Source organism: Mus pahari, chromosome 6 (assembly GCF_900095145.1).
Source record: "Mus pahari chromosome 6, PAHARI_EIJ_v1.1, whole genome shotgun sequence".
NCBI lineage: Eukaryota > Metazoa > Chordata > Mammalia > Rodentia > Muridae > Mus > Mus pahari.
In genome coordinates, this window is record NC_034595.1 from 80,739,812 (window position 1) to 80,752,401 (window position 12,590).

The window sequence follows — 12,590 nt, forward strand, 5'->3', positions numbered from 1 at the left end:
AAAAAAAAAAAAAGAAAAAAGATAAAAGTAAAGCCCCCCAAGAGATTTCATAAGCATTGAGGGGAAAGGGACAGAAGGAGGAAGGGGAGGAGGGGAGGGGTACAGAGAGAACAGGAAGTCAAGCAAGCAAGCAAGCAAGCAAGCGAACAACAAAAACAGAAAGGAAAAGAAAAGAGAGACAGAGTGAGCCCATGCATTCCCAGTTGCAAATGCCCCCCTGGGTACCGAGACAGATCTGCATCCCATTCCAACCCTCCATCAGTAGAGATGGAGTAGCTTATCCCACTTCAATTTCTTCTATTAAAAAAGCCAATCGTCCTGACCTCAGGAGACTATCAGACGTTGTGAGAGGTTACTGTTGCCTGTCTGCCTGTGAGTCTTGCAGACACAGAGGACTAAGAAGCCAGTCATAAAAAGGGCAGCGTCAAGTGTCAGGTGCCAGGGGTGAGGTGAGGGGTACTCACGGATAGCAGAGGAACAGGAGGTTCAGGAAGGAGTAGGTCCTGAAGAGGTGGATGAGGGACCGGCACAGACTCCAGCCTGTTGCCGTGAGAACGGTGAAGCGGGTGAGGAACAGCAGGATGGAGCGGAGGAGGGAGACCTTCCCCCTCTGAGAAGCCTGGGTTGGGGTGAGATACGACAGGATGGGGCCTTGGATGGAGGCCACAGGAGCTATGCCCCAATCCCACCAAACATGGTCTATAATCCCACCCAGGGAGAGGTGCACAACAGCCTGGGAAGAATCTGGCAAGGTCCACCTTTCTGATGCCTAGTGGATCGGAGAGCTAATGGGATACCAGAAATGTTTGTCAAGTCCACAAGGAGCTCAAAGGAAATGCTGTAGGGCTAAGGGCTAGGTGAGATGTGTCTCCTTGGCATCCCAGGGGGAAGGGGAACCCCAAATCCCCTGCCAGCCTCTAGACCCAATCACCTCCTTGACGATGGACCCGATGAAGCGGCGGCCCAGAACAATGGCGGTCACCATCAGCAAGTTGAAGTCGATCAGGTGGAAATTCTGTCAGGGGGCAGAGGCCTGGGGGTCACATGGGCCCCTTCTTCATACATAGGCTTTTCTGTACCCACTATCTCCCCCTGCCCAGTCCTTTCCACAGAGACTGTCCCCATTCTCTGACCTTCATTGGCCTCCAGCTGACTCAGGCCAGGAAATTACCTAGAGGAGTAGAACAGGACCCAGAGAAGGGAAGTGGGACAGTCCCTGGGGATAAGAGAGTGGTGTGTGAGCGCTCTTGCTCCGACACCGTGTCCCTGTCCCTGAACCTCTTCCTCTGTCCACCCCTGAAACATTCGTACATTTCCACGACTCATCTCTCAGACAAGACTTAGGATCAATCCTGTCAGAATCGACTCTGCTGCCTCTACAGTGCCCAGCGTAGTTAAGAGCCCCCAGTCTCCTGATTCCTCTACATTCATTATGACCAATATGGAGCTGTGTATATCAGTGGTGCTTGATAAACTATGCCACGTGCATACATTCACACACGCACAGTGGCTGCTGATTGAGCACCTACCAGGGAGGTGTGAGAGGGTGGGTGCGAGGGTGGATACCACCAGACTGTCTTATAGATGTTGATGTAGTGCACAAACAGGGCTATAAGCTGACAGAAGAAGAGCTGGAGCTCAAACAGAATGCTGGCCTGGACGGGCAGCTCGGGGATCTTGCAGTGTTGTAGAGGCACAACGGTCTGCGCAGCCAGTGGAGGACTGGAGAGGCCTGTCCCAGAAGTGGTCCTAGAAGTGGAAAATAGTACCTGCTGGAGCTGACCTGGGAACCTGACCAGGGAAAGCTTCTAGAACACAGGATAGTGTAGTACATCAAAACACTTTGTGATAAAAACCTCAAAGGAGCCCGGCATGGTGGCACACGCCTTTAATCCCAGCACTTGGGAGGCAGAGGCAGGCGGATTTCTGAGTTCTAGGCCAGCCTGGTCTACAGAGTGAGTTCCAGGGCAGCCAGGGCTACACAGAGAAACCCTGCCTCAAAAAAAAAACCCAAAAGGGCTGGTGAGATGGGTCAGTAGGTAAGAGCACCCAACTGCTCTTCCGAAGGTCCGGAGTTCAAATCCCAGCAACCACATGGTGGCTCATAACCACCTGTAACAAGATCTGACGCCCTCTTCTGGAGTGTCTGAAGACAGCTACAGTGTACTTAAATAAAATAAATAAATAAATCTAAAAAAAAAAAAAAAAAAAAAAAAAAAAATTATTAAAAAAAAAACCAAAAAAGTCTGGCGGTGGTGGCACACGCCTTTAATCCCAGCACTCGGGAGGCAGAGGCAGGCGGATTTCAGAGTTCAAGGCCAGCCTGGTCTACAGAGTGAGTTCCAGGACAGCCAGGACTATACAGAGAAACCCTGTCTCGGGAAAAAAAAAAAAAAAATGGATGAGGTCTCCTTCCCATACTTCCCAGGAGGGAATTATGAGGCTTGCTTTACAAACACGGAAGAGGAGGGCCAGAGGCAGATGGCAACCTGTGCGTGCCATCAGTAGATCTGGAGTAGAACCTCAGCTGGAACAAGAGTATGGTTGCTTCTATAGAATCTCATGGCATCTCTCAGTGACCAACCTCAGAGCTCACTCTGGTCCCCTCCAGCCCCACCAGGCATGTAAGATAGTACGTCTTAAAATCCAGAGAGGGACAGCTTGATCCACACTCTGCCAGGAAGGTATGAGATACAGAGGTGGCTTACCTGCTTCGAGAACGTACGCTGCTCACGGATGCACTAGAAGAGTGGCCTCCACCGGAGGCCCCTGACGATCCTGGCTCACAGAGCGGGTTTCGATAGTAAGATGTCCTGTTGGGACCTCTTCGTCCTCCTGTAGGCCATATACCAAGGATGACAGCAGTGCTGTCATGGTTAACTGGTATTTCCTAGTCTTTCTTCCTTCCTTCTTGTTTGTTTTTTGAGACAGGGTCTCCGTATGCAAGCCTGGCTGTCCTGGAACTTGCTATGTGGATAAGACTAGCCTTGGACTCACGCATTTCATTTTCTCATTCAAAACCTCCCAGGAGCCTGTTTCTTGTCACCTGCTATTCTCTGCCTGAGTCCTGCCCTACTCAGTGCTCCAGGTGGCCATGGCCCCTCCCTCTCCAGGAAGCACACTTGCCACCTCTTGCGTGACTTGTCCATGGTGCATGTGGAGTTGGGCTCAGCGGGTCTGCACAGTTCTCTCTACCTTGTCCTTGTTCCTGTCACTTCCAAACAGGACCTCTCATTGGCCTGGGACTTGCCAGTTAGGTTAGGTTGACTGGCTAGTGAGCCCCAGCAATCCACGGGTCTCAGTCTCCACAGTGCTGGGATTACAAGCTGAGGCCATTACACCCACCTTTTTACACAGGTTCCGGGGACCAAACTCAGGTTCTCATGCTTGTGTGGCAAGCACATTCAGAACTAAGCTATCTTCCCAACACTTTATTTTCTTTTTAGTTTTATTTATTTTATGTACAAGAGTACACTGTCACTGTCTTCAAACACACCACAAGAGGTCATGAGATTCCCACTACAGATGGTTGTGAGCCACCATGTGGTTGCTGGGAATTGAACTCAGGACGTCTGGAAGATCAGTCAGTGCTCTTAACCACTGAGCCATCTCTCCAGCCTCCCAACCCTTCTTTTTTCTTTTTTGTTTTTGTTTTTGTTTTGTTTTGTTTTCAAGACAGGGTTTCTCTGTGTAGCCCTGGACTGTCCTGGAAATCACTCTGTAGACCAGGCTGGTCCTAAACTCAGAGATCTGCTTGCCTCTGCCTGCCAAGCACTGAGACTAAAGGTGTGAGCCACCACTGCCCAGTCAGTCTTTTTCCTTTGTGCTCTTTGCATACCAAGGTTCTTCCTGAATTCAGAGCTCACTACTTCACTGACTGATTGGCCTCAGGGCTCCAGCTTTGCCTCCTGGTACTGGGACTGATTACAGGTGGGTGACCCCACCTGCCAGGCTTCTTTCTAGTCAGGCAGAGAGCCCAACTCAGCCCTCACGCTTCATCCACTACACCTTTCCCAGTCAGCTTACTGCCATTTTAGAAGTCGCCTCTCTCCTTGTTCTACCTTTTTTCTATCTTTTTTTTGCCACAATTCACTCTCTGAAATTATCTTTTTTTTTTCGAGACAAGGTTTCTCTGTGTAGCCCTGGCTGTCCTGGAACTCACTCTGTAGACCAGGCTGGCCTCGAACTCAGTGTGCCACCACTGCCTGGCTGAAATTATCTTTTTTAAAAACAACTCTAAAAATTTATTTTGTTGAAAAAAAAAGGGGGGGGGGCAGGTAAGATGGCTCAGCAGGTAAGAGCACTGATTGCTCTTCTGAAAGTCCTGAGTTCAAATCCCAGCAACCACATGATGGCTCACAACCATCTGTACAGCTACAGTGTACTCATTTACATGAAATAAATAAGTATTTTTTTAATGTATTTTGTGAGCTGGAGAGATGGCTCAGAGGTTAAGAACACTGACTACTCTTCTGAAGGTCCTGAGTTCAAATCCCAGCAACCACATGGTGGCTCACAACCATCTGTAACAAGATCTGACACCCTCATCTGGAGTGTCTGAAGACAGCTATCGTGTGTACTTACATTAAATAAATAAATAAATGTGTTTTGTGTATGATCGTTTTGCCCAATGCGTACAGAAGCCAGAAGAGGAATTCAGGTCCCCAGAGCTGGAGCTAGGGATGGCTGTGAATCACAACGTGGCTGCTAGGCTTTGAAGCTTGGCACTCTGCAAAAGTAAAAACCCTCAACCGCCGCGCACTCTCTCCAGCACCTCACAGATCACCTTAGATGTTCACATGTTTGCTGGCTCACCCACTCACATGGAAGGTCAGTGGATTCACATTTTTAAGGGACTAAATAGCACAGAATAGCCTCAATCCACCTGCCTCAGTCTCCCAAATGCCAGGATGACAGGCATGTGCTCCCAGACTGTTATTTTTACTGCCGTTTCCCTTACTCCGCTTCACTGGACCAGTTTGGTAAGATTTTCAGACCCTGAGTCCTGAGCTGCTCAGCGCTGGTATTTGCTGGATTTCATCTGGATCTGTGTCTCCAGACGCTTACAATCTGGCCAGGTTTGAGACAAGTTTTCCCTCCAGGGCTCTGAGATTAACCTCCAGGGCCTGAGCTTAACGTCAGAATGGCCTTAGAAAGAGCGCCGTGGTTGGGAATTCCAAACTTAAGATGTTACAAAGCTAGATTCCCTGAGCCTAGTAGTCTAGTCTAAGATTTTAGGCAGCATCCTGCACTTAGCTCCCAAACCCTTAGTCGAAGTTAGAAGTCTTCAACTTCCTCATAGCAACACAGTAGCCTCCATTCATACACATTGTGCCCAAGCTTTCCTATCTCTGAAGGTTTTCTGACAGCTCTTCCAAATAAGCATGTCCAAAGAGCTGACTTCAAGCCCCAAACCGGAAGCTCTGTTCACACACTGTTATATTTGGTTTGAAAACACCCCTCCCCAACACACACACACCCTCAGCCCAGGAACGCTGCCCACACCCACTATCTTTTAGAAGCTCTGCACCCACATAAAGCCCCTAGCCCAGAAACCCCGCCCCCACACAACTGTCAACCCCAAGACCCCGCCCACAAGCCGGGCAAAGCTCTCTAGGTCTGGAAGCTTGAATCAGAATGGACTCCCTTGGTGGGCTAGGTGTCCCTGCGGCCCCACCGCTCTCATAGTAAACCCCTATAGTCCAGAAGATTCTCTCCCACACCGGCGATCGCAAAAGCCGCACCCTTAGCTCCCAGCCCCTCCCACCAGGGTGCCCGGCCCCCATCTGCAGACAGGAGAATTGTGTGCCCCAAAGAAAGCCCGAGCCCCTCGGGCCCCTCTCCCTTTTGGAAGCCCCGCCTACCAAGCAGTGACCCGCCCCCTCAGGACCGGAGGGGCGGGGTCCCGCCTGCGCCGCGTCCCTTCCCCTCCCCCTCCCCGCGACTCCGGTCCGCGTGGGGAGGCAGTTCGCAGCCAGGCTCCCCGCTATCCCGTGACCCCCGGACGAGCCCAGCCAGCTCTGCTCACCCATCTCCTTCCCCCGGCGCTCTCCGCTCGCCGCCGCAGCTCCTGCGGGCAATATGTCGGAGGCGACGGCGGCCGAGAGAGGACTAACCGCCGCAGCCCGGGCCGGGTATCAGCCGCACGCTCCCTCCGGCTGCTCAATTTGCATGCTAGGCGGGCTGGGAGTCGGGAGCGCGCTTCTTAAAGGGGCCGTTTGGACAAAAGCTGTGCTAGAGGCTCTTTGTCTTGCCTTTCCCCACGCCTTTCCCGCAGCTGCTGCTCGAGAGATTCTGGAGCGGGCGAGCCAACCTCCCGTGTTTCTTCGCCCTGTTCTGACTAGAGGAGGACACCAGAGCGGGCTTTTTGCCTCTAGTGAAATCCTGTTTTTGTGCAACACAGTCACCTCATACTCAGTGAGTCCCAACCTGGGCTTTCAGTACTCTCAGCTTTTAGTATGCTTTGGCCTACCCCAGTCAAAATCTAGAGTCATTTCCCCTTTCCTCCAAAACTCTATATCCAATCTTTGGCCTCATCTTGATGACCCTAAACTCTATCCATTTCTCATGTTTATTCCACTGCCACCACCTTAACTAAGAGCCTGTGCCTGCCATTTCGAAATAATGTTCATGGGTATCAATAATAACGGCCTATTAGGGTTCTTTAACATTTTAGAATTTGGTGTGCGGGAGCGGGGGAGGGATGCGCAGAGCAGTGGACTTGGGAGGACAACCGGTAGAAGTACTATTTCTTCTACCGTGTAGGTTGTTTGGCTTGGCTACAAGAACCTTTACTTGCTGAGCTATCTCGCCAGCCCTTTGATTTTGGTTTTTAAGATAGAGCCTCTGGTAGCCTGGATTTGCTATGGATTAGAGGATGGCCTTGAATTTCTGATCCTGCTTCATACTCTTGCAATTATTACTCCCACTATAACAGATTTATGCAGGGATGGAAATCAAGCCTAATGCCAGCACAAATTATCTTGTAGGCATGGAAGATTAAATGAGACAATCCATGTAGTACCTGTTTTAATCAGTGTTACCCATCATGTTTGGCAAACATTTAACAGAGGAAGTAAGTAGCTACTGCTACTGTTAGTGTAATTTCTTCCTTTGCAAGACTAATAAGCAATCTATGGGGGTGAGGGTAGGAGATTAAAATTAGGGCCTCACACATGCTAGGGAAGTGTTTTATCACTCATTTATAGTCCCAGCCTCATAAGCAATCTTTATATTATTGTTTTCTCAAGATTTTTTTTTATTTTATATATGTGAATACACTGTAGCTGTATAGATGGTTGTGAGCCTTCATGTGGTTGTTGGGAATTGAATTTTTAGAACCTCTGCTTGCTCCATTCAACCCCACTTACTGGGGTCCAAAGATTTATTATTATACATAAGTTCACTGTAGCTGACTTCAGACGCACCAGAAGGGGGCATCAGATCTCCTTACGGGTGGTTGTGACCCACCATGTGGTCACTAGGATTTGAACTCAAGACCTTCAGAAGAGCAGTCAGTGCTCTTACCCACTGAGCCATCAAGCCAGCCCTGTTGTTTTGTTTGACAAGTTTTCTCTGTGTAGTCCTGGCTGTCCTGAAACTCACTTTGTAAACTAGGCTGGCCTCAAATGGAGAGCCCAGCCTGCCTCTGCCTCCCAAATGCTGAGATTAAAGGGAAGCACCACGACCATGACACCCGGCTCCTCACAAGCAATTTTAATTGTCTTGTGACTTCATGGGTTATCATAATGCTTGACACATATTAATCAAACAAATTAGAAGAGATTTATAGATTTTACAGATTTTCAATTATAAGGGCAGACAGACATGAAAATTAGTAAATTCTATAGTATATTAGAAGAGAATGCTGGATGAAAGGAAAAACGGGAGTGTCCAGATGCACATTTAAATAGGATGGGGAAAGAAAGCAGGCTTCCTTGAAATGATTTAGAGGAAGTGTCTGGGGGGAGGGAAGATTCTAGACAGAGGAACAGTGCAAGGGCACTCAGCCTGATATGTTTAAGAAATAACAAGGAAGGAGATGGGTAAGTGGGTAAGTAATGTGTGGATGACAACTGCATCCACCAGATTGGCCAATAGGCAAGCATGCAGCATTTTCTTGATTAATGACTGATGTGGGAGGGCTCAGCCCACTGTGGGTGGTGCTACCACTAGGCAGGTGGTCCTGGGATGTATGAGAAAGCAAGCTAGGGAAGCCATGGGGGGAAATTGTTACTTCCCATGGGCTCTGCTTCAGGTTCCTGCTGAGTTAAAGATGAAAGAAATCACTTTACCATGCTACTCTTGGTCCTGGGGTTCATCACAGCAATAGAAACCTAACTAGGATACAGGAGATTCTGTCGCTGGTCTCAGAGGGCACTGGCACTTCACTCATATCACACTGTAACACACTCACAGAATTGCCAGAGCGATGGCTCATTGGTTAGCACAACTTAGCAGAGTCTAGAGGACCCAAACTCAATTCCCAACACCCTGTATATATGTATGTGTATATGGCAGGTCACAACGGTCTGAACATCCAGTTTAGGGGAGCTGATGCTCTCCTCCAGTCTCCGTGAGCACCAAAAACCAAAGCCGGGCTATCCGTGGGAATGTGTGGGACACCTAGCCATACTTTCAATTACTGCTATATCCTGGGGAGAGAGAGAACAAATCGCTACACCTTAATGAAGAAACAGAATAATGTATTGAACTATCCTGTTTAGAGGACAGTATGAAAACAAGTTCCTAGGAGGGGTCAGATCCAACTTCTGACATGAGTAAGTTTTGTTCAGTGGTCCAGTTTCTGTTATAAGGCCAAGATTAATCTCTAGCATGATCTTTTGTTGATTTGTAGAGTGTGCTTGTACCATATGGGGATGAAACAACTCTTGAATTTGGTAACTGCTTTTGGATTTGGTAGAGAATGTTTATGAATCTACATTGTAAAAATACAAATATTGTACATAGTGAATTCCCAGGAAACATTTACTGAATTGACTTGGCATAGCTACAACTCAGGGTAAGACAGCAAGGGCACCCATGGGTCCAACCCACTTTGCATGACTGCTTGCTCGACATCCATTGTTTCCAATATGAAAGGTGATTCTCCCTTGGGAACTTTCTCTGCCTCACTCAGTCCATTTACAGTTGAGTCTTCTCGAAGTTCCAGTGGGCAAATGATTGAGTCAAAGCATTTCAACAGTCCTGCAACTCCAGACAAGTGGTTGGCTCAAGTTGAGGGGGAATTAGTGATCTAAGTCAGGTAAAATGAGATATTTTCATAGTATATACACTAGAACTATTAAGAAAGCTCGGGCCGGGTGGGGTGGCTCACGCCTTTAATCCCAGCACTCGGGAGGCAGAGGCAGGCGGATTTTAAATTCGAGGCCAGCCTGGTCTACAGAGTGAGTTCTAAGACAGCCAGGGCTACAGAGAAAACCCTGTCTCGAAAAAAACAAAAAACGAACAAACAAAAAAGAAATCCTGAGACTTCCTTGTGATGGCTGACGAAAGCAAACGCTTTGAAGAAATGCTACCAAGTGGTTTGGTCTCCCAAAGACATTTCAGATCTTTAATATAAGGACATTCAAGGGTATTCATGTCCTAATCTCTTGGGTCACTTTCACTCCTTGTATGGTTAGCCCTTCCATACATCAGCCCTCATTCCTATGTTCTTGTCCAAGTTCACATTTTATGTTTTACAGAGATAACAAGCCTCTGGGAAGGTTTTTGAGGTTGGGCTTCACTCTATAGTCCTGGCTGGCCTCCAATCTCAGAAATCCAGGCTCTGTGGGGACTAAAAGTTTCTACCACAATGCCCAGCCCCAACACTGAATTAAACTAAGCAAAGGCCTCATGTTGTTTTGACAGGCCTGGAGACTGAAGGGAAGGTTCACAACACAATGCTTCACGAGAGTCTGGTAGGTTTGAGCATAACCGAGATTAATTTTGTGAACCCTACACACAACCTGGAATAACTGGGGAAGAATTTCGATGAGGCATTTTCTAGATCCGGTTGGCCTATACTATCTTAATTATGTCAACAAAGAGGGAGGACTCATTCAATCACGCCCTGAGGTTTGGGTCCTGGACTCAAGAGAAAATGAGTGTTAAGTATCTGTCCTCTGCTCTTGACTGTGGATGTGACTAGCATCTTCAAGTTACTGCTGCCTTGATTTTCATATGGTCTGCAATTGGACTGTGAGATAAAATAAAATCACTCCCCAACCTGGTTTATGGGGGGCATTTTATATTAATGGAAAAGTAAAACCAAGACAATAATTGAAGCTAGAAAAACAGATTGGTAATATCATTTGAGGATCCTAAATGCTGCAAGGAATTTGATTCCAGTTCTTCAAGTCTGTCTGACCTGAAAATTAGGTATGGTTCCTATTCATTATTGTAAGGAATAACGGAGGGTAGATAGCAGAGACATAGTATATGAGAATTCAGATGGCTGTCATTCAGAGTTGGGGGAGTTGCTCCACTTTGTTCTCTCAGGGCGCAATGTCAGTCTTGCATCTGATCTTACTCCCTTACCATCAACACCCACCAGAGGGCGCCACATACAAAGAAACAGGCGTCCCCAAAACAACAGGGAAGCAAAACCAGTTTCTTTCAGACCCAAGCTAAGATTGGGGTGTGCTGCATAAGACACACCAAGAAGACAGGCAGGAGTCCAACTCTGCGTGTGTGTTCATCTTAGGCCCTAACACCCATGAACTCTCTGAATTACTACCCAACCAGAATCCCCGGCGCTATCAGACACTCTAGCTAGACCTGACGCTTAGAAAAAGGTTTGGGACAGCAACAGTAGTGCAGGTTGTCGCCTGCACTTGAGAGGTAGAGGCAGGCGGATTTCTGTGTACGAGATCCAGGCCAGGTCAGAGAGGGAGACACTATCTCAAAATAATAACAATTATAAGAGCTGAGCCAGGATTCAAGGCCAATCTGAACTAAAGTGGGACACTATCTCAATGTAACATCACCGAGTGTGCGCTGAAGTTACTTTATGAAGGGAAGGAGAGAATATCATTATGTGGGAGCAGTATCCACGTGGCATTAGGAGTCCAACAGAAGACAGTGGCGGTAGTGTATGCCTGCAGTACCAGCATTCAGGAGGCAGAAGTTTGAAGCCAGGTTTGTCTACAGTAAGGCTGAGTCCTCAGAAAGAAGCAACAGGATCTAGTTTCTCTAAGCAGAATTTAGTAGCAAAGGACAGCATTACAAATATAGAATACTTACTACCTTTATTTTCCACTTACCTGCACTAAGACAGGTTCCTCCAACCTCAAGAGATGTTAAAACAAAGGCCCAGAAAACTTGAACTTACCAAAGACCAAACTGCATTTGAGCCCAGAGATGGGCCTGGAAGCAACCTAACAGCTAAAGGGCTCCAGGAAGGAGGGGCACACAGGCAGAGCCCCAGCCTCCCGTCCTGGCTGGTGGACAGGCCTCATACCCACCCTTCCAGAGCCAGTCCTGCCTCCACACGCCCACTCATCCCCTGAGAGTCCATCACCCTGGCAACAGCAGGAGCAAGGCCCTTTTAAAATATTTATGTCTCAGAGCAGTTCAGAGGCTTGGGGAAAGCTGATGTCATCCTTCTCAGCTTCCAGGTGACTGACAAGCCGGGCAGCTGGGTGGGTAAGCCAAACACTCTAAGTCAGACCTCTCAAGAGAAAGATTCCTAGGATGCTAAGCAATAATGGAGGTGGACACTGGGTGACAGAATTTCTAAAAATAAGCCTGAAAGAAAGGAAGAAACTGGAATGTTGGGCAGTATTCTGTCCAGCCCGTTTTTCAGATGTAAAATGTTTCTCAGGTTCCCATTCAGTGGGGAGAAATCGCTTATGGGATAAACACTAAAGGAATGAACTGAAATTGAAACCAAGATGGTCAACTTCAACTCCAGTAATAGTCCATGACCCTCAAGTGGCTATCTTGTACCTGTAGATTATACGTGACTTACTGATCTCTGAAGAGAAAGACTGAGGCTAGACCACTGGCCCAGTGTGAAAAAGTATGTGGGATCCTGGCTCTTTCCCAGAGCTGATAGAAGCTATTATGTAGAGCCATTCACCGTTCATCACCTGACCAAACCTTTATTGAACTCTTCATGCAGAGGCAGATACCTGATAAATTTAGTACAGAGGGGATGCAGAACAGCCCCACCCTTCAAGAACTTGTGGACAAGTGCTAACAATAACAAGCACAGGCTCAGAGTTTAAAACGCCTTACCTAAAGTAAATAATTCTCAACATTCCTTCACATATTAGAGGGTGACCTTGTTTTCTGGGAGTCCTCTGGAATGTCAAAGGCACCCAGACTATAGGTTCCAATAAAGGTGTGGCAGTGGGACATATATAGTAGTATGTACCAGAACATTCTATGGGAAGCTAAGCAGAAACAAGACTGGGAATAGCACAACAGGAGCTGAGTGTTCCGACTTGGAGAGCCATACCAGGGATTCATTCCCTGGTTTTTGACTTTTCAAGACAGGTTTCTCTGTAGACCTGGCTGTCTTAGAACTTGCTCTGTAGATCAGGCTGGCTTTGAACTCCAGGAACCATCTGTCTCTGCCTCCT

At 47.8% G+C, this 12,590-nt stretch overlaps 1 protein-coding gene across 1 annotated transcript in view; it reads right to left on the bottom strand.

The window, feature by feature from the left end:
• The window catches only part of Tmem39b (transmembrane protein 39B), a 22,553-nt gene extending 16,435 nt beyond the window's left edge, over positions 1 to 6,118 (bottom strand). Inside the window, exons 1-5 of the mRNA XM_021201207.2 lie at positions 6,029 to 6,118; positions 2,709 to 2,835; positions 1,530 to 1,749; positions 932 to 1,015; positions 465 to 619 (exon numbers count right to left, since the gene is read on the bottom strand). Coding sequence (XP_021056866.1) covers positions 465 to 619; positions 932 to 1,015; positions 1,530 to 1,749; positions 2,709 to 2,835; positions 6,029 to 6,032 — 590 coding nt within the window. The 5' untranslated portion in view covers positions 6,033 to 6,118. The remainder of the gene's footprint in view (positions 1 to 464; positions 620 to 931; positions 1,016 to 1,529; positions 1,750 to 2,708; positions 2,836 to 6,028) is intronic.
• Positions 6,119 to 12,590: the final 6,472 nt, after the last annotated feature.